The 23,135-nt window shown below is 37.7% G+C and overlaps 1 protein-coding gene across 2 annotated transcripts in view; it reads right to left on the reverse strand.

Moving 5' to 3' along the window:
* Window positions 1-23,135, reverse strand: part of ttc28 (tetratricopeptide repeat domain 28) — a 329,726-nt gene that overhangs the window by 65,835 nt on the left and 240,756 nt on the right. For both annotated transcript variants that reach the window (XM_067397333.1, XM_067397335.1), the window contains one exon: window positions 9,792-10,299. In XM_067397333.1, the coding sequence (XP_067253434.1) occupies window positions 9,792-10,299 (508 nt within the window). The remainder of the gene's footprint in view (window positions 1-9,791; window positions 10,300-23,135) is intronic.

The raw sequence follows: 23,135 nt of genomic DNA on the forward strand, positions 1-23,135 counted from the left end.
ATCAGTAACAGTACTGCAGTAATCAATGCTAAAATAATAACAGGAAATGCAGTGATAATAATCATTATATTGTCACCGTGGTCAAGCTTGCCAGGTTACACTCTAAAAAATGCTGGGTTATAAACACAAGTTGGGTTGAAAATGGACAAACTCAGTGATTGGGTTGTTTTAAAATGACTGTATGTCTGGATTAAAATGAGCCCAAAATAGGTTGGAAATTAAAAATCAGACACATAATTACTAGAGGCAACAATAATAATCAAAAGTGGAACATTTATTAATAAGGAATTTAATAAATGTTTATTGCTTAATTATTATTCATTAAACTTTAATAAATGTTAATTTCCAACCTATTTTGGGTTCATTTTAAGCAAGCAATACAGTCATTTTTAAACAATAGTTGAGATAAATAAAACTACCCAGCAAATTGGGTAAATATTTAACCCAATCGCTGGGTCAAAACAACCCAATCACTGGGTCAAAACAATCCCAATCGCTGGGTCAAAACAACCCCAATCGCTGGGTTAAAACAACCCCAATCGCTGGGTCAAAACAACCCTAATAGCTGGGTTAAATCAATCCCAATCGCTGGGTCAAAACAACCCCAATCGCTGGGTTAAAACAACCCCAATCGCTGGGTCAAAACAACCCTAATAGCTGGGTTAAATCAATCCCAATCGCTGGGTCAAAACAACCCCAATCGCTGGTTTAAAACAATCCCAATTGCTGGGTCAAAACAACCCCAATAGCTGGGTTAAAACAACCCCAATCACTGGGTTAAAACAACCCCAATCGCTGGGTTAAAACAACCCCAATCGCTGGGTTAAAACAATCCCAATCGCTGGGTCAAAACAACCCCAATCGCTGGGTTAAAACAACCCCAATCGCTGGGTTAAAACAATCCCAATCGCTGGGTTAAAACAATCCCAATCGCTGGGTTAAAACAACCCCAATCGCTGGGTTAAAACAACCCCAATCGCTGGGTTAAAACAATCCCAATCGCTGGGTCAAAACAACCCCAATAGCTGGGTTAAAACAACCCCAATCGCTGGGTTAAAACAATCCCAATCGCTGGGTCAAAACAACCCCAATTGCTGGGTCAAAACAACCCCAATAGCTGGGTTAAAACAACCCCAATCGCTGGGTTAAAACAACCCCAATCGCAGGGTCAAAACAACCCCAATCGCAGGGTCAAAACAACCCCAATCGCTGGGTTAAAACAACCCCAATCGCTGGGTCAAAATAACCCCAATCGCTGGGTCAAAACAACCCCAATAGCTGGGTTAAAACAACCCCAATAGCTGGGTTAAAACAACCCTAATAGCTGGGTTAAAACAACCCCAATAGCTGGGTCAAAACAACCCAATCGCTGGGTCAAAATAACCCCAATCGCTGGGTCAAAACAACCCCAATCGCTGGGTTAAAACAATCCCAATTGCTGGGTCAAAACAACCCCAATCGCTGGGTCAAAATAACCCCAATCGCTGGGTCAAAACAACCCCAATAGCTGGGTTAAAACAACCCCAATAGCTGGGTTAAAACAACCCTAATAGCTGGGTTAAAACAACCCCAATAGCTGGGTCAAAACAACCCAATCGCTGGGTCAAAACAATCCCAATCGCTGGGTCAAAACAAACCCAATAGCTGGGTTAAAACAATCCCAATCGCTGGGTCAAAACAACCCCAATCGCTGGGTCAAAACAACCCCAATTGCTGGGTTAAAACAATCCCAATCGCTGGGTCAAAACAAACCCAATAGCTGGGTCAAAACAACCCCAATCGCTGGGTCAAAACAACCCCAATTGCTGGGTTAAAACAATCCCAACCGCTGGGTCAAAACAAACCCAATAGCTGGGTTAAAACAACCCCAATCGCTGGGCTAAAACAATCCCAATTGCTGGGTCAAAACAACCCCAATCGCTGGGTCAAAACAACCCCAATCGCTGGGTCAAAACAACCCCAATAGCTGGGTTAAAACAACCCCAATAGCTGGGTTAAAACAACCCTAATAGCTGGGTTAAAACAACCCCAATAGCTGGGTCAAAACAACCCAATCGCTGGGTCAAAACAATCCCAATCGCTGGGTCAAAACAAACTCAATAGCTGGGTTAAAACAATCCCAATCGCTGGGTCAAAACAACCCCAATCGCTGGGTCAAAACAACCCCAATTGCTGGGTTAAAACAATCCCAATCGCTGGGTCAAAACAAACCCAATAGCTGGGTCAAAACAACCCCAATCGCTGGGTCAAAACAACCCCAATTGCTGGGTTAAAACAATCCCAATCGCTGGGTCAAAACAAACCCAATAGCTGGGTTAAAACAACCCCAATCGCTGGGCTAAAACAATCCCAAACGCTGGGTTAAAACAAACCCAATAGCTGGGTTAAAACAACCCCAATCGCTGGGCTAAAACAACCCCAATAGCTGGGTTAAAACAATCCCAATCGCTGGGCTAAAACAACCCCAATCGCTGGGCTAAAACAACCCCAATCGCAGGGTTAAAACAATCCCAATCGCTGGGCTAAAACAACCCCAATCGCAGGGTTAAAACAATCCCAATCGCTGGGCTAAAACAACCCCAATCGCAGGGTTTGTCCTTTTTAGCCCAACATGGGTTGATTTTAACCCAGTATTTTTTTTTAGAGTGTATGAATATGTATGTTAAAAATAGTTTGTGCATATTACAAAAATTATGCACAAATCACAAAATTAGTTTTTTAATGCATGTCATTATTCTCAATAAATTAAAAAAATGTGAAAAATGACTATACAAACTTTTATTAGAAACAAAAAAAATAGCAAGTCATAAAAACAAATAGTTTTATGAGTAAATTATTACCATGATGCATTGTGAATGACCATAATTAAATAAAACAATATAATGTAAAATTATTTACTTAAAGTCACTGGTTATTTGTGTAAAACAACATTTTTTAAATATTGTTTATTTACAATATTACATTTATTGCAAAATTTTAAAGTATACTACTTATACTACACTATTAAATAATAAATTATACATTTTATATATTTCATTTTAAATATCCAAATAATACTAAGGTTGTTTTAGAGAGACTTTATTCTTTTTCAAAATGCTTTATGGGAGTGCTAACAATGCAAATAAATTAGTAAGTAAATTATGTTTTAGAATGATTAAAAGGATTATCTGTTGCCATTAGAAATCAATATGGAGAAAATGAATGGGATTTTTTTGCGGTTTCTACTACGTGACTTTTAGGTACATCATGTCATAGATATCGACATCAGTAACTAATAAAACATGTTTGTTGAGCTTAATCAGCCCATGAGTAAACATATTAAACCTTTAATCAAACACGTCTGCTTTACTTTTAAAAATCTGTTGCCTTTCTCAGATTCCAGCTTTGACAGCGAGATCAATGTGTGCACTTCCAGGTATCTCACCGCATGAGATTGTTAATTTTATAAGCGCAACTTTTCTTTCAGCCCTTCCAGCTATTAATAACTCTGATCGATCAAATCGAGCAGCTCCCTGTCCTGCACCGCGAGGCCGGCCAGTGATTGAAAGAGTGCTGGGATGTTGGCGGCAGCCGCTCCGTCGGCTCTGCGTTTTCAAAAGCTTAGCATGAGTCTGCAGAGGATGCATTACTCACCGAGAGTGCATCTCATCTGTGCAACCTCTCCTACATCATTAGGTCTGAACAATAAACCTGTTCGCAGAGTAACAACCTCAGAGACGCTGGGAGTAATCTAGTAATATTTATATCCCCATTTTAAATGAGCTCACCTGATCGCACACCCTTCCAATACAAATTTATCACAGCCGTACGCAAAAGTGGAAAGAAATTGATTTCATTTATTTCCACGAGAGCTACACAGGCCATAAATATCACCCTATGGACTTCCCTGTGCTACTATGCAAATTCATCAACAATTCAAGACTGCAAAAGTAGTGTTTAACTAACACTACTGCTCATCCTTATGGTTACAGATCTGAACAAAAACCTAACCGCAATTATTAAACTTTGACAAGTGAATTACATGACGTGAACAACGCCTCAAATCATGCAGCTTCTCGAAAAGACCTGTATTATAACTTTCAAAAGCTATTTGACTAACAATTTTTGCCTGACAGACAGTGTTGTTATTGTTACCTAAAACAAAAATTATTAAATTTTGTTTTCAGAAACTGAAATAAAATATAATAAAGATTAAATAAAAAAACTTGATCTTAAAAAAACTATAGAAAAGCAGCAATAAATAATTAAAGACATTTTTAGATTGTTTTAGGCAGAGCAGCTGAACAATTTGAGTATAATCACTAGTTTTAGATTTTATTGCTTATAAATTTTGCTCATTAGGTGGCGTTGTTACCAAATTAATGTGGTGTGGCCAGCGTGAAGTGACAATGACACATACTCTACAAAGTTTGGTGTCAATATGCGGAATTTTAGCATTTTTGAAAAATTTCATTATCATTTTTGACCACAAGGTGGCAAAACTGTTTTTAAAGGTTTGTTTTTGGCATTTTTGCCTTTATTATGATAGGACAGTGAGCAGACAGGAAGCGAAGTGGGAGAGTGAGCGGGGGACGGGACTGGGAAGGGTCTGCGAGATGGGACTCGAACTCATTTCACCCGAAGCGCAATGGTGCTCTATGCCAGCGGTGCCCATGAGGCTATCAGCGTCCACATCTTAAAACTTGTTGAGTACCTTCAGGGCATAGTTCAAAGGACACATACCGATTTTCATAATGATATGCTAATGCGTTCATAAAATACAGCATTTTTCGACAAAATTCAAGATGGCCGACACCCAAAATGGTCGATATGGGAAAACTGGGTATCATTCGACGTGGTATGCTGCACTGAATCAAAAGAAAATAGTAATTTTTCTTCTGACCAGTATGTGGCGCTGTGCTGAAACTCTGCAAGTAGGCTTAGATCATGTTTGTGATGACATGTACCAAGTTTTGTCTCAATACACTAAAGAGTTGTGAAGATAACTATGGGCTGCCATAGACTCAAGAGCGGAAGAAGAAGAAGGAAGAATAATAAGGATCCAATTGGTGCCTCAACACTTTCAGTTCATGGCTTCTAATAACATTGTTGACTGATGATAAAATGGGCTAAATAAACCACACATCATAGTGTAGAGTTTTGCACTCGTATTTTCTCCAAAACATATACAAATCCAGTACAAAACACCTGATTTCACTCCTAAAATGTTCACTGTCTAGTGCATAATAATAGTCATTATTCTTCTGACCAGTAAGTGGCGCTGTGCAGAAACTCTGCAAGTAGGCTCAGGTCATGCTTGTGTTGACATTTGTCTCAAAACATGAAAGAGTTGCGGAGATATAGCCTTGCATCCATTTTGAAATGCTCTTCGTTGAATCTGTTGGCGAGTTATTTCATAACAGTTGGGTCTATCAAAAAGCTTTTAATAACTTTTTTGCCAGCACAGTATGAAGATGATCTGAGCCAATTTTGGTGAAAATCGGATGAACCTAGGTTGAATTAGAAAAAGTTTATTTGGAAAATTCAGAATTTCGTTTCTAGGCCTTAAAGGGTTAGTTCACCCAAAAATGAAAATTCTGTCATTTATTACTCACCCTCATGTCGTTCCACACCCGTAAGACCTTCGCTTATCTTCGGAACACAAGTTAAGATATTTGAGTTGAAATCCAATGGCTCAGTGAGGCCTACATATCCAGCAATGACACTTCCTCTCTCAAGATCCATAAATGTACTAAAAACATACTTAAATCAGTTCATGTGAGTACAGTGGTTCAATATTAATATTATAAAGCCATGAGAATATTTTTGGAGCGACAAAATAACAACTTATATAGTGATGGCCAATTTCAAAACACTGCTTCAGGAAGCGTCGGATCATAAATGAATCAGTGTATCAAATCTGCTGTTCAGAGGGCCAAAGTCACGTGATTTCAGCTGTTTGAAACGCGATCCGAATCATAATTCGATACACTGATTCATTTGTGCTCTGATGCTTCCTGAAGCAGTGTTTTGAAATCAGCCATCACTAAATAAGTCGTTATTTTGTTTTTTTGGCGCACCGAAAATATTCTCATGGCTTTATAATATTAATATTGAACCACTGTACTCACATGAACTGATTTAAATATGTTTTTAGTACATTAATGGATCTTGAGAGAGGAAATGTCATTGCTCCCTATGAAGGCCTCACGGAGCCATCGGATTTCTTAATTTGCGTTCTGAAGATGAACGAAGGTCTTACTGTTGTGGAACGTCATGAGGGTAAGTAATAAATGACAGAATTTCATTTTTGGGTGAACTAACCCTTTAAGTTTTTATTTTAAAGTTATTGGCATAGACGTAAGTGCAACTTTGGACAGTTGGTGGCGCTAGAGGGAATGAATTAGAGACTCCAAATTTGCAGTGTTGAATGTTCAGACTGTCCTCTATCTGTGTGCCAAATTTCATCATTTTCCTGCAAGCGGTTCTATGGGCAGCCATAATAGACTCGTGCGGAAGGAGAAGGAGGAGGAGGAAGAAGAATAAGAACACTAATGGATACAATAGGTGCCTAAACATCTTCAGTTCGTGGCCACTAATAACATTGCTGACTGATGATAAAATTGGCTAAATAAACCATGCATCATTGTGGAGAGCTCTGCACTCACATTTTCTTCAAAATATATACAAATCTAATACAAAACACCTGATTTCACTCCTAAAATGTTCACTATCCAGCACTCTCTACTGTAATCCCGATATTAACAGTCCTGTGGCAACATTTTTCTTTTGGGAGTTCATCTATTTATTTATCTGAGAGCACGGAGAGTTTCGGATCAGATTGATGGAGGGAGGGAACATGAGATTGGAGCAATAAAAGTCAGAGTGAGAGATTAGACGTCCTTTTGAAACACTTGGTTTCGACGGCTTCAATTTATCCAGCGTACGTCTTGCACACCGATGGTTTAGTGCCATCGCAGACCCCTGCTGCGGAAGGAAGGGACTCGTTCTAGATGACTGAGTCATCGAGGCACTAAACTGGAAATAGAACCATAAATATTCATCCACGCTGTTGTTTTTAATAACTAGACAAATGTAATGCGCAAAAGCAATCATGACTGTATATTTCAAGCTAATAACATTATGTATTGGCCTTAATTTATTTTTTTGGGTAGGCTTTCAATTTTCATTTCTGCCAGCTTTATGTTTAATTAAAGGAATAGTTCACCTAAAATGAAAATTTGTCATTTATTCAGCAAAAACAACTTAGATTTGTTCAATGCCACTCTATGGAATAATTTCCTGTTGAAAATGGCCATATTAATCCAGTCTAGGCTGGTTTGTTGACTGGTTTAGCTGGTTTAAGCTGGTCTCGTATTTCCATAAGCAGTGATGCACCAAAATGACTTTATTTAACTGTAGTTTTTGAGCCATGACTGAAGCTAGAGCCTCCTTGTTAGAGTGCCCGACTCCTGTGCTGGTGGACCTGGGTTTGAGTCCCGCTTAGAGCGGGTGGTTCAAACCGGAAGGGTTATATTGGTGCCGTGACCCGGATGGGAGTGAGGTTTAGTGGGGTGAGTGTAACGGACTGTGCATGCTAACCTCACTCCCCTGATCTCAAGAGGCGCTCTAGCGACTGACACTAGAGACTGCGGTCTGTAGCCTCCTTGTTAGAGAGCACGCCGCCGATGCCGTCGGACCCGGGTTCGAGTCTCGCTTAGAGCAAGCGGTTTGAACAAGAGGGGTTACATTGGTGCCGTGACCCGGATGGGAGTGAGGTTTAGTGGGGTGAGTGACAGTGCATGTAAACCTCACTCCCCTGATCTTAAGAGGCGTTCTAGCGACTGACGCTAGAGGCTGCGGTCTTTAGCCTTCTTGTTAGAGTGCCCAACTCCCATGCCGGCGGATCCGGGTTCAAGTCCCACTTAGAGCTGGACATTACATTTATAACTAGGAGTGTGACAAGACAGGTATCTCACGAGACGAGACTCGAGATTGAGTTCACGAGACGAGACAAGATTTTTACACACTATTTTTAAGAAATCCTCAATGGCGAAATACATGACAAGAAAAAATAGTCTGTAGGTGTATTTGAAATGTTTTAACTAATCATCTTGTAATGAATGTCATTTCAGTTCTATGTTCTGAGTATGAATTATCATATGCAGTAAAAGACAACAATACTCAAGTACTGTAAAAGGTTTTGCCACAAACTCAACTGACTTCTCTTCTGTACGATTTCAGTCTCTTCAGACGTTACTGTACATGATTGATGAGCTTCTACAACTTTTGACCTCCTAACTGAACTCCTTTCCACAAACTGATCATATAAATAAAAACAGTATGAATAAAAATGGTAACACTTTACAATAAGGTTTCATTTATTAACATTAATGTATTAACAACAACATCAACTAACAATGAGCAATATATTTGCTACAGTATTTATTAATCTTTGTTTATGTTAGTTAATAAAATTAGTCATTCATTGTTAGTTCATGATAGTTCACAGTGCATTAACTAATGTTAACAAATGAAACCTTATTGTTTGTGCTTAATAAGATTAAGAGAAAACTGTTTTTTGTTTTTATGGTAACACTTTACAATAAGTGCGACCATAATCGCACTCTCTCAATATTCAAAGTGCAAATAAGACAAATTTTATTTTGATACAGAGCTAAGAGATGGTTACAACTACACTGCCCAGCCTAAAATAGCTTTCATATTGAGAGATATTTGTATTCATCAGGGAGCCGCTTTCAAAATGCGGGGTACTGAAATCGCGTTTGAATGCGTGCTTGCGTTTACTTTCACTTTCGCAATTGCACGTACTCTGTAAATATGGAGCAGTGGCGACCGTTATCCAACTGAATTAAATGTTTGTTTTGTTTAAATACAAAGAAAAACGACAGTGGACAGTAAACGTAGCGGTGGCATATTCTTTCCTAATCATCCTAACACTCTGTCATGGCAATATCACGGGACTACTTTTCGCCTCAATGAGAAGTCTCGCGAGATCTCGTGACACGAGATCTTGTCACACCCCTATTTATAACATAATATAGTTAAGCAGTGCTTCCCACAGGTTTGAAAATTGTAATTGATTGATTGAAAATCACTTTGAAGCAGCCTGAAGCGCTGTTGCCTGAGCTTGTAGAACGCGCAGCAGCGCCCCCTTGTGACTTTGCAAAATGCAGCGCCCGTGGGAATGTTGGCCGGAGTAAACAGTTCTGACGCACATATATAACGAGCAGGTACGAAACTACTAGTTAATCGATCGCGGATGGTTTCATTATCTTGCGCGGATATAAAAGTATAAGAGGATATAAATAATAAAAGCAAAAATGTGTCTCCAAATATACTTGGGCGGCCGTTATTATACATGGGCGGCCCGCCCAAGTAAAGTCTATGTGTGGGAAGCACTGAGTTAAGCAATATCACACAAGCAAGAGTGATATTTTCTCGAATATCAGCAAGATTGCAAAATGTGATATTCATTTTATACAACAGTTTAAGTTGTTTATATGAATTGACAATTTTTAAACACAACTGTCAATTTTGACTGTTTTTGTTCAATTTTGCCAATGAAAACTTGGCAACAACTTGACAACTTATTGAAATAAATTAGTAAAAATAAAGCTATATAGAAACAAAAAAGTTAATAAAAATGACAAAAGCAAAAAATAAATTACTGAAATAAAAAGCTATTTAGAAATATTTAAAACTTATAAAATGACAGAAGCACATACAACTAAACTGTTTTTTTTTTTCCCAGCAAGGAACCTTTGTGAACAATTTTAGCCAATGCTCACCCAGGTTGGATGAAGCCCTGCCCTCGGCGGCGCGGTCCTTCAGGCCTTCTGCAATGCTGAGCTGCTGCTCATGGTACTGCTTCGCCCTCTCCAGGTCCTGCATGCATCGGGCGGCGTGTCCCAGCCCTGCGTACGCCCTCATCTCGATGCTCCTCTCCTCCAGCTCCTGTGCGAGCTCCAGCACGTGTGTGTGGTAGGACATGGCCTTGTCGAAGTTACGCCGATAGTGGTAAGCGCTACCCAGGTTGCTGTAGGCGCGTGCCTCCTCGCGCTTGTTGCCGAGGCTCTTGGCGATGCTCAGGTGCTGTTCGTGGCACTGCACGGCGTTGTCGAAGTCACCCATCGCGATGTACACGGCTCCCATGTTGCCCAGCTCACGGGCCTCGGACAGCTGGTCCTTGGACTGTTTGGCCAACAGGACGCACTGCTTGTGGCTGGCCAGGGCGTTGGGATAATCGCCGATGGCCGTGTAGACGTGACCCAAGCTGCTGAGGGCCGAGGACGCCGCCTGTGAAGGAAAAGAGAGAAGATGCAATGCTAAAATCTGATTGGATGAGCCAAGATTGTTTGTCATTCGTTTTTGCATGTCTTGTGGCTGATCGTGATGGGAAGCATCATGTTTAATATGTTTAAAATTGAAATCTGCAGCATGTAATCATGTAAACGTCGATTTGTTCCTCCCGTAAGGCATTTGACATGTTGTAAATATATAAAAAGCAAAAACTAATAAAAATGACAAAAGCACATAATAAAATGACCACCAGCAATGATGGTATAATTACTGATACACATGGCCTCCTATGTCTTACTGCTTTATTTTATATTAAACAGCGATTAGATAAGTAAACACAGCTCTTATCCTCAAAACATATGGCAAAGTTGTGTGATATCACTGCATCCCATTTCAGAGCCACTGAGAAGAGCATGCGGTGCAGAAAGCACTCTGCCATGTAATGTGTTGTCTGCCGAGAACAAAACCCGTGAAGCCTCTCAAGTCGAAATCTTAGCAGAGACGCTGATCTCTCGCAAAATCCGTAAAAAATATGCTGAGGCCTTGTCGAAATCTCCTTGCGGCAGGCGCATGTTCAGCTGGGACTCGAGAGACAAAGGCTGTCTCCCAGAATTACACGCTCAATGGGAAGCCCATTAGCCACAAACAACTTTCTTCAGCAGAATCAAAGTCGCCTAAAAGCAACACAATCCTCTCGACGGTCATCTTGGTGACAAGATCACACAAATACAGCTCAATCTACTGAATGGGGGAAAAGCAAACTTTCAAAACTGCATTCCAAACTTTTCAAACCATCAATTCATAGTTTTCAGTCACATGACTGGCGTGGAGACCTGGAGGGCAAAACATGCATAGACCTCCGGCAAAGGATGTTTCAAGCCACAAATATTTAGATCACCTCTCAAAAGAAGAAAAACAAAAATATGGTACTTGTGATCCATATCCAGCACCTGCTGCGGTATTTCAATCACTAAAAACAGCAGGACATTCTAAAATGCTAAATGTGAAAAACAATTAAAGTGCCTTAATGTACTAAAACAGTGATATTAGGGTCAAACTCTGTATATGACTTATTGATGATGCATACTATACACGGGCGAGCAGATGAGCCCAGAATATGAGCGCTACGCTGTAAATGGTTAAGAGTTTTCTTTATAATGGTTTTCTGTGAAAAAACGCTTTAGAGAAACTGCACGTTGCATTTATATTCTGGGTTCATTTGCTCTCCTGTACACAGGGGCGATTCTAGGATTTCAAAATTGGGGGGCTCAGCCCCCAATGAGGATATGATCTAAAAAAAAATAATAATTTAATTCATTGTATACTAGGGTAGGCATGAACAATACAGTACGTTCTACATCATCTATCTAGTCAGTCCCTGAATATTGAATTAAAAGGTTAGTTCACCCAAAAATGAAAATTCTATCATTAATTACTCACCTTCATGTCGTTCCACACCCGTAAGACCTTCTTTCATCTTTCATCCACAAATTAAGATATTTTTGATGAAATCCGATGATTCAGTGAGGCCTCCATTCCAGCAAGATAATTAACACTTTCAGATGCCCAGAAAGCTACTAAAGACGTATTTAAAACAGTTCATGTGACTAGAGTGGACTACAGAGTCACACCCCCCAGTGGTGAACCATTGAAATTTTGAAACACTTATGACTTAACGACGCCTCATTTACTGAAATCATGTGACTTTGGCAGTTTGATACACGCTCCGAACCACTGATTCAAAACAAAAGATTCGTAAAGCTTCATGAAGCAGTGTTTTGAAATCGCCCATCACTAGATAATGTTGAATAAAGTTGTTATTTAGGGGGTTTTTTGGCACACAAAAAGTATTCTTGTCGCTTCATAACATTAAGGTTGAACCACTGTACTCACATGAACTGATTTAAATATGTTTTTTGTACATTAATGGATCTTGAGAGAGGAAATGTCATTGCTGGCTATGCAGGCCTCACTGAGCCATCGGATTTTAATAAAAATATCTTAATTTGTGTTCCGAAGATGAATGAAGGTCTTACGGGTGTGAAACGACATGAGGGTGAGAAATTAATGACAGAATTTTCATTTTTGGGTGAACAAACCCTTCAATTTCTAACCATTTTAAATTATCAGCTAATATTCATTAAAAATATAGACAAACTTTATATTGTCTAGATTGGCAATATGTGGGTAAAATATTTGTAAAATATTTTGGTGGAAAACAGACACTTTTAACATGAAAATGACATGAAATTACCACTATAAGCATTAGATGGCTGCAGAGGACCACTCATTAGCTCACTCTTTCCTTTTGGATTTAATACAAAAGGAATATTATAACAAATTTTAGCCAATTTATGGCACTGAAGTATGACGCCACAAAGTCTCATATCAGTTAGATGAAAGTAAATTAATAATAAATAAATAAACCCAGCTTTTACTTGAAACTGTCTTAAATTGCTCCCGCATCATATTATGTAAACTGCATTTACACAGATGCAGATATCATAATCTATCAATAAATGCACACACATCGTCCTCTGCTTCTGACGCTGGCGCTGTGCTGCTACCGACTGAAGAACAACGCAGACTAAAAGATGGTTTCTCATGAGTTTTAGATGGGTCTAAGGTAATCACGAATTAGTGTACCTATTACAAAGTTAATCACAAATTTTTAGGGGGGGCTGGGTGGAAATTTAGGGGGGTTAAAGCCCTTGCAAGCAGGTTGAGTTCAGGGCCTATTAGCCTGCGCCATCTAGAGTTTCATGACAGAACTGTATTTGTCAATCCCCAAAACTGACAGTGTGAACATAGCCTTTGTTTCTTTCTGTTTTATAAATTACATTCTGATGAAAGATTACAAAGTAACACACTTTTTCTGCTTTAGATTAGTGTGCAATGATGAACCGATCAAAGTAAGATCAGGAAGTTTAAACTAACCTTGTTGAAACTACAGGGATGAGAGGGAGTGCTTATCTGTCACACCTGGTGTATGTCAGTGAGGGAAGCTTTGCAGAACGCTTTAACCTGCTGAGACTAAATCTGAATCTTTCTCTCTCTCTTACGCACACACACATACACACACACACACACACACACACACACACACACACACATCCTTTCTCAATCTGCCCAGACACTTGCTCTCTTTCAAAACCACAGTGAGCTGCTCACCTAGACAAAACCACTTTACAACAGTCACTGTTCAAATATGTATTGCAACAAAAGTGTCTATGTTTAGAGTAGCATCCTAACATGCTACTATTGCTATTTTAACAGCATATAATATGTGCATAGTGTGCACAATTTCTGTATGCATGGAATGACAGGATGATAAACAAACACAGAATACTGTGTGCAATGCTTTATCCAACAGTGCAATGCACTTGACTGTACCTGAAGTGGAAGTAAACTACTGTTCAAAAGCTTAGGGTTGGAAAATGTGTTCTTATGTTTTTGAAAGAAGTCTCTTCTGCTCACCAAGGCTGCATTTATTTATAAAATACAGGAAAAAAAAGAAATATTATTACAATTTAAAATAACTATATTCTATGTGAATATATTGTAAAATATAATTTATTCCTGTGATCAAAGCTGAATTTTCAGCATCATTACTCCAGTCTTCAGTGTCACATAATCCTTCAGAAATCATTCTAATATGATGATTTGCTGCTCAAGAAACATTTATTTTGATTATTATCAATATTGAAAATATATATCAGAAAATATACATAAAACAATTCACTCTAACCGAGAATGGACTATTCTAGCCAACATTTGCATGTTCTGTACAGTTTCGAGATAATTAGATTATTGTGCCATTAGCCGAGCAACATAATAACTACAAACTCTGTCCATTTCAGTCAGGATGCAGCCTATGTAGACAGCAGACAGCAAGGCAGCTCACTAGATTCTGGAACTGAACTTAGATTACACAACAACTTGACAAACAACAAAAGACAGCAGGTCCAACTTTGGCCTTGACGCTACATCAATCAAACTATAAACAATGATTAAAACACAACCACATGTTCAGCGCAGATATCTGCTCTATTTAGGGAGTAACGGGGATGGTTGTTTCTCGATGAGGTGCTGGGATGGATGCCCTGATAGAACAGAAGGTAAAACGCTTGATTTCGAGGGAACGCGGACAAAAGACGAACCTGCAGGGGCTCGTCCAGCCCAAGGCCTTCAACTCTCGGTTTCCCAGCGCCGCCTGGAACCAATTACCTCCAGCCATAAAAACTTCCAGCAGTTTGCCTGAGTTTAAAGGCTCCGGGACATGTTACACAGTAAGGCAATTACCCTCCATCAGGAGAGAGGGCTTCTTATGTTCAGAGATATGCTATCGGACCTGGCGTGTGCCCTGTTTGAAGCTGCGGAGCTTCATTTCAGGTCAATTCTGGTTTTAAAGATGATGAATTGTGGAGGAAACTCCTTTTTCAGGAATCTGTTAAACATAGTGAAATCAATACACTCTTTTAAGCCCTCGGTTTAGGCTTTCTGTTTATAATAAATGTTGTTTATAATGAATGAGACTGAAATTTATGTTTGTTTCTTACTATGGGGCTGTTGAATGCTTGATTTTGATTGGTTGATGAACATTGTGCCATTATTTTCCAGTAAACGCACAGCTAAAGCAGTTCAAAGCAGGTTTTGACTGGATTACAGTTATGTATCACTTCGCCAATTGATTTCAAAGGTCCTTACAGCCTGTAAACTCACAATTGCAAGAAATAAAGTCAGAATTGCAAGAAAAAAGTCAGAATCGTGAGTTATAATGTCAGAATTGAAAGAAAAAAGTCAGAATTGTGAGAGAAAAATCAGAATTTCAAGAAATAAAGTCAGAATTGTGAGAGGAAAATCAGAATTGCAAGAAATAAAGTCAGACTCGTGAGTTATAATGTCAGAATTGAAAGAAAAAAGTCAGAATTGTGAGTTATAAACTGACAATTGAAGCATATAAACTCACAATTCTGACTTTATTTCTTGCTATTCTGACTTTTTTCTCAGAATTGCAAGTTTTTATCTCGCAATTCTGACTTTATAACATGCATTTGTGAGTTTATATCTAACAAATCTGAGAAAAGAAGTCAGAATTGTGAGATAAAAAGTCACAATTACTTAAAGAAGCAACTATTCTATTCGCTAGATTATTCGCTGCCGAACACTGTTGACGCACATTCAGGTAATTCACACACATTTAATCAATCACTCTTTGTGTCATTCTGTATCCCAGAATGTGTCTGTGAAGTTTCAGCTCAAAATCCCCCACAGATCATTTATTATAGCTTGTCAAATTTGCCCCTATTTGGGTGTGAGCAAAAACACACCGTTTTTGTGTGTGTCCCTTTAAATGCAAATGAGCACTTTTCCAGAAGAGGGCGGAGCTTTAACAGCTCAACAACAACAAAGCTGGAGAATCTCACGCAGACAAAATGAGGAAAGTGTTCAGCCTTACATTGTTCAAACCGGAGTCAACACTGATGGAGAGACTCAGGAAGAAGTTACAACTTTTAGACGTTTCTGAATGATTAGTGGATGGTCATATGGTTTAATCAAACTTAGTGCCATTAAAAACAAAAATCCCCTCTGGACATCACTTTTGGCCACTACTGTATATTGTGAATCAGTGAAGGCTTCAGTTGACTAGAACAACGACATAGCATCACACACCTGATGTTCACGCCTCACTGGACATTAATCACCTGACCACTTACTTGTTTCTTTTCTCCCTGATTTGTGTTCATTATCGTACAATTATGCCTTGCACCCCTATTGTTGTGTGTCCTACAAATCAGCTATTCATCTCCAGCTTTGCTCACAGTTTCAGATCCGTGGAACGGTTTCCTTGGAAACCCCACTGGATTTCTGTTAGAGGGCTGTTCACTGGGAGAGCCAATTTTCGATAAAGAGGGATTTTGCACCCTCCTCTCGCTGATTTTCCCAAGTCAGCGGCTTGCTTGTGTGTGTGTGTGTGTGTGCGTGTGTGTGTGCTGGCGCAGCACGGATTCGCATCTCGACAGAGAGAATGACAGGAGAGAACCGCTCTCGCTTTAATTCTTTAACCTACTCTCTCTCTCTCCAGCTCTTGCCATGATGCTCTCATAGGTGGACAAGTTGACGTAAACCTTTGTTCTTTGTTCAGAAAGGGTCCAGAAGTGAGGTCATGAGAAAGTCGTGGACATCTTAACTTCAATAAAAGCCGTCTGCGGGGATGTCTTTGAACTGACGCTACAGACAATGACCTCAAAACTACAGAGTGAGAGTTTAATGAACCGGCAGCACTTTATCATCAAAAATAACCACATTCAGACATAATAAAACAAAGGTACACTGCACAAAAAGATGACTTTCTTTGACTTGTTTTCCAGTACAAATATCTAAACATTCTAAAATCAAGACACATTTACTTGAGAAGACTTAAGATATTAAAGAGATAGTTCACCCAAAAATAAAAAATAAAATATCCCATGTTTCCCCAGTGAATGGTAGTGAATAACTGGCTTCTGGCAGACGGCCTACGCAAGTCGGCATATGCCAAAAGAGTAACTTTTTGACCCAAGTTGACTTGCGTACGGTCGTCCGCCGGAAGCTAGTTATTTTAGTTTATAAAGTTTTAAATATGGATATTTTTCTTACAAAAACTCATCACTTCACTTCAGAAGGCCTATATTAACCCCTTGAAGCTGTGTGGATTACTTTTATGATGGATGGATGCACTTTTTTGGGGACTTTTTTGGGCCCCCCATTCACTACCATTATAAAGCTTGGAAGAGCCAGAATATTTTTAATCCTTGTGCGGTCTTTGTTTAAGGGACTACACTCGTGGTCTGGACCCCGGCAACAAAATGCAATTTTGTAACAATATAATATATTTTTTAAAAACCAATGTAATTTTATTCTGTTTATTAAAGTTTTCACTCAACATTTGTGCAGTTTTTGGAGGATTTGTGATATCTTTTAAATTTATATAAATAAATTAAAAAATATTATTTTAAATAGTCATTTTTATGCAAAAGCAGCTTTTTATGTAAAATTCACTTTATAAAAGGCCCAGATTTCTAACTTTCATTCAAGTCGATAACATGGATAATTTGAATCCAACTGAAAAAAACTTGTGAAAAGACATCTTTCAGTCATTCAAATAGCACATAGCAAATAGTGGAGCTCTGCAGCCATCTACTGGTAAAAGTGATTTACTTTTAAAACTGCATTTTTCAAAAGATGGGCAAAAATCTTACACTAAACCATGTCAAATTATCCATGTTATCCACATGAATGAAAGTTAGAAATCTGGGCCTTTTATAAAGTGAGTTTTACATAAAAAGCTGCTTTTGCATAAAAATGACTATTTAAAATAATATTTTTTAATTTATTTATATAAATTTAAAAGATATCACAAATCCTGCAAAAACATTAATAAACAGAGTAAAATTACATTGATTTTTAAAAAATATATTATATTGTTACAAAATTACATTTTGTTGCCCAGGGTCTCCAGAGACCCCGAAGACCACGAACGTAACATTTTTTTTTTTACACTAACATAAAAACAAGATATCACTCCAATTTTTTTTTTTTTATATATGTAGATCTTAAAAGTGTTAACCACCGTACAAAGTCTCAAGCCATTTGGACAAAGATAACTTTTTTTTTTTTAATTTGAGCAACATCATTTGCAGGTCAAAAAGACCCCGAAGACTCCAATTGTGTTCGTCTGAAAGAAGATAGTCATATACACCTAGAAGGCAAGTAAATCATAATTTTCTTTTTTGGGTGAACTATCCCTTTAAGTCTTGTTTTCTGGAAAAAAACAAAAAAAAAACAAAAACAAATTAAATGAGCTTTTGCTTAAAACAAGAACAAATATTTGCAAATAATCTTGTTTTTTTTTTTTTTTCAAATTAAGTTAATTTTTTTCTTGTGATACATTTATCAGAAAGCAAGACGTGATATCTTTTTTGTCATTTTGCTTCTCAAGTAAATGTATCTTGATTTAAGAATGTTTATATATTTGTACTGGAAAAACAAGACAAAAAATACTGAGGAAGAACATTAGAGTTGAAGAGTGGAAAAATCCAAAAACAAATGACAAGTGCACTTGGAAAAGTCACAAATGAAATCACAAATGTATTTGAGATATTAAGGGACAGATTTACTAACAGCTGTCAGGATATACTAAAGACACGCAGTGAAAAGTTAGAAATGAAAAGGCACAGTTATTGTGGACATTATTGCATATGCATTTGTACGAGTTTCCCTTTCAGGCACAAAATATAAGAGGGGAGTATTTAAATAAATCATGCAACGTGACTTTCCATTGTTTTTCAAGTGTGAAAATGAGTGAGAATGAGTGGAGAGCAATGGAGAATGCTGCTTAAAAGACCAGTTCACAGAAAATATTTTTCAGAAATCTCACGCGTTCTGGAGCTTCTCAATAATGTCTCAAATTGTGGTCAGATTTTCCAGGAATTTGTCTGCGATCAACTCAAACTTTTCTCATTAAATAAACATCAAATGACCTGACTTGCTATCCACGTTAATTTGATAGCTCTGTCCTCTAATGTACATCAACTGCTGACCTGTTTGTGTGTATTTTAATTCATCCAAAAGGTAGTTTAGGAGAAACTTCTGATACTAAACTGCACTACAGTCAGCCGAGCTCTGAATGTGCAACCTCTGAGCAGTAAAACTGTCCTCTGAGGTAAAAAAAAACAACAAAACAAAACAAAAAAACTGTCCTCTGAGGTGCTTTATACACACTCACACTTTAGAGATCCTCACAAGAAGAGGCGACATGGAAGAAATCGATGCTCAGCAGCCCATCTCTGAGCTGATGAGTTCAAGTCGAGTGTCCGTGAGAAATAGTGTGGCTGTCGTTTGTGCAGCAGTGTCTCCATATAATGTGATATTAGACGTGCAGATATACAGTAATACAATATATTGTGATAATGAACATGCTAATGATTCCTTATTACAAATTATTTAGATTTTTAGAATAAAAACAGCAGAAATGCAGCGGTTACCCCACGTAAACAAAACAGGCTGTGCTACTTTCTTTTCCTGAACAGTATTTAAATGTTTTAATCTGGACTAAAACATGCTCTAGATGTTGACTGAAAAGATTCTGATTCTTTTTAAATAAATGACTTGCAGAACGACAAAAATGATAATTCTGAAACTGTATTATATTAAAATGAACGAGAGCAAATTAAATCTGACAAAAATCGTGAGAACCTTTTCTGCACAAAGAATCACACGACTGTCAGTGAATGAGACTCATTGTCTTCATACGGCCCCTTAAGACGAACAACTTGAGATTTCAGAAAAATGACTCATTGTTTCTCGTCTCTTTCATCTAGACTTGACTCATCTCTGTTTCCTGTGGGTTTTTACAGCTGGACCTTCTCCTCGTTTTTTTTCCCTCTCCACTCTCATTCACAAACACACACACGGACGTGCTCCTCTGGTCAACAGGATTGTTGAATAAATACACTCGCTCCCCGGTGCAGCGCTGCTATCCACATCACACTGGCAGCCTGTGTGTTTTTCTTGGGAGAGCATGAATCATCATCAATATGTTACACACACACACAGAAACACATGCACATACACACAGAATACACACACACACACACACACACGTTTGTTTTTGTCAATTGAGGGGACATTCCATAGGCGTAATGGTTTTTATACTGTACAAACCGTATTTTCTATCCCCCTACACTAACCCTAACCCTACCCATCACAGGACTTTCTCAAAAAACTCATTCTGTATGATTTATAAGCCTTTTGAAAGGTGGGGACATGGAGTAATGTCCTCATAATCACCCTCTCCTTGTAATACCTGTCATACCCATGTCATTATACACATTTGTGTCCTGATATGTCACAAAAACACACACACACTCACACACACACAGGCACTCACAAACACCATGTTTTATCTGCAGTACGCAGAAGTAGCGTGTAAACACACAGTATGTGTCAATGACTGGCATAAATGCCACAGTAATGATAGATTTGAACATGAACAGCTCAATGTGCTGAAGCTCATCCTCTAGTCCACTGCTCTGACAAAACACTCAAGCATGTGTATTCATTTATGACACCAGCCGCTTCCAATAATTGGACTGCTCTCATTGGCTGGATGATTAATTCAGAGGTTAATGCTATTGATCGGGAGCCTATCAGGAGTGTCTGGGGAAATCCATTGCATGAGGAAGACGGAGACCCGCAAATGAAGACACAAAACCAAGAGGAATGACTGGACAAACCAGCACGCTTCCCATCCGAGGAGTGTCTAATTAATGACTCACTTCACCAAATTAATTAATCACACAACTATTCATCATATTATGGGGAATTATTAACCGTTTGGGCCGGAGAAAGCTTTTCCACAAGCTCCAAATTAGAGTTGGTTCAATATAGACTTTAGCCGGATCAATAGAACATCTCCAAGCGTAATCCATACAGGGAAAGCTACACAAAGAGCATCTTTTGGGAAGAGGAGAGGAGAGATGAGCTTATTAATAAGCAGCGTGTGAGAGACAGACACGGATCAAAGAGAGGAGCAGAGCTTTTCCTCACCGCAGAACAACAAAGATCCGTTCTAAACGATCGTTTATGAAGACGCGAGCGCGCGGACATCATCATGACTCGCGTGTTTGTTAAGGCAGCACTACTACTATTATTAACTAACCACAACTGACATGAGTGATTCCTCTGGTCATGTGCTGTTGAGTAGAGAGTGCAGTTACTTTACTAAGAGATCGGATGCTGGATACAGGTGAAAAAATAATCCCAAAGATTCCATCCTTGTATTTTTATGTGAATTTTGAGATATTATATAAACTGCAACATAAAAAGATGTGAATAACATTAATTACAAAATGCACATTAAAACAGATGTTAGCGTATTTAAATATAAAATAAATATAAATAGATAAATAAAAAATAATGGGTATTTAAATAAATTATTGATATTATTATTATTAAATAAAAAAATAAAAAAATAACATAAATTATGTTTTATTATTATTATTAATATTTTATAAATATAAAAAAAATACATAAATACAATTAAATTCGCAACTTGGATGGAAAAATAGCCAATAACCCCATAGCAACACTATGCACAAAATTATATTTAGCACACAGAGATATATAAAATAAATATAAATTATTTGTAATAAATGTAAATAAATAAATAAATAAATATACTGCATATTTAAATTACTTATTATTTATATGATTATTTAGGAATAAAACATAGTATAAAAATTGTATTATTACTATTATTATATTACATAAATATTAATAAATGTATACATTGACATTCTAGCGCACAGAGAAATATAAAATATAAATTACTCAGAATAAATGTAAACAGATAAATATAATACTACATATTTAAAATTATTTATTATTTATATCATTATGAATAAAAATATAATAAATATAAAAATGTTATTATAATTATTATATTGCATAAATATTAAAACATAAAACAAAAATATTTTAGCACATATATAAATTCAAATAAAATGTTAATACATAAATAGATAAATATAACTGCATATGTAAATTATTTATATTAAATAAAAACAAATCAAATGTTTTTTATATATAAATTATTTATAAAAATATATTTAAATATTTTTAATAATTGTAAATAAATATAATACTGCATATTATAATATATAATTGCAATTACTTTATTATATATAAATACAAAATATATAATAAATATAAAATCACATATTATTATTATTATTATATTGTTTTTCTATTTTTCTATTATTTTAATAATTTTTTACTCTATAAATACAACAAATATAATACATATAAATAATAAAATAATAATAATATGTGATTTTATATTTATTATATATTAATATGAAAATTACAAATATAATACGTATAAATAAAATTAAATTTGCAGCTTGAATGGAAACAGCTAATGAAGGCCCAAACCATATCTGGACTAAAATATGATGGAGAGGGTGGACAAGTAACCAACCACCTAGCAACCAGCCAGAACTCCTCAGCAACCACTATATATTACAGATCAAATGAAACCCGATGGTCTGGAGCAAAATCACCTTATACACCTTATACTGTAATAAGGACATTGTGTTTTCTTATAATGCATAACGCCGGGATCGCAAGAGGTGTTTTAGACACTTCAACAGAAATGGAAGTTGTCATGCCGTGAGCGAGCGCCAGAAACGGAGCGATAACGCACAAATGATGCAGTCAAATCATACGGTCGCTGATGTCGCTCGCGAATGCGCTCGACTCCTCTGCCGCTCCCGAGGGAGCACAACTCTCAGATCTGAATTTACCTCCAGGAAATCATCCTGACAATGATGTAAATAAAACATCTCGAGCGCTATCAGCGCAGGGCAGAGAAAGAGAGACGGATACGACGAGATGACAAACAAGAAAGCCAAGGTGAAGGAGGAATGTGACAGGGAGAGAGGGATGCGATAACGGATAAAAAAGAATGAAAAGCCAGAATCGGCGGAGATGAGAGGCGCTGATGAGCGTTTCCCGCAGCCCTGGAGGCGGCAGGTTTAAGATGAAGAGATGAATTATTTAAACGGCTTTATTAGCATGTTCTTTAGTCATTTCTCTCCCATGCTGAGTGCGTTTCCCAAGGGAAAACGCTCACTGGAAAACATCCGCAATCTACTGCCACTCATTCGGCTCGCCGTGAGATTTCCGACAGGCCTCTTCGCCCACCCGACGCCCGAAAGCAACTAGATGATTCAAGCGTCAACAAAAGGGAGCGTCTTTGTTACGCCGTTGCCTCAAAGCACTCGTGCATT

This window comes from Chanodichthys erythropterus, chromosome 10, assembly GCF_024489055.1.
Source record: "Chanodichthys erythropterus isolate Z2021 chromosome 10, ASM2448905v1, whole genome shotgun sequence".
Taxonomy (NCBI): Eukaryota; Metazoa; Chordata; class Actinopteri; order Cypriniformes; family Xenocyprididae; genus Chanodichthys; species Chanodichthys erythropterus.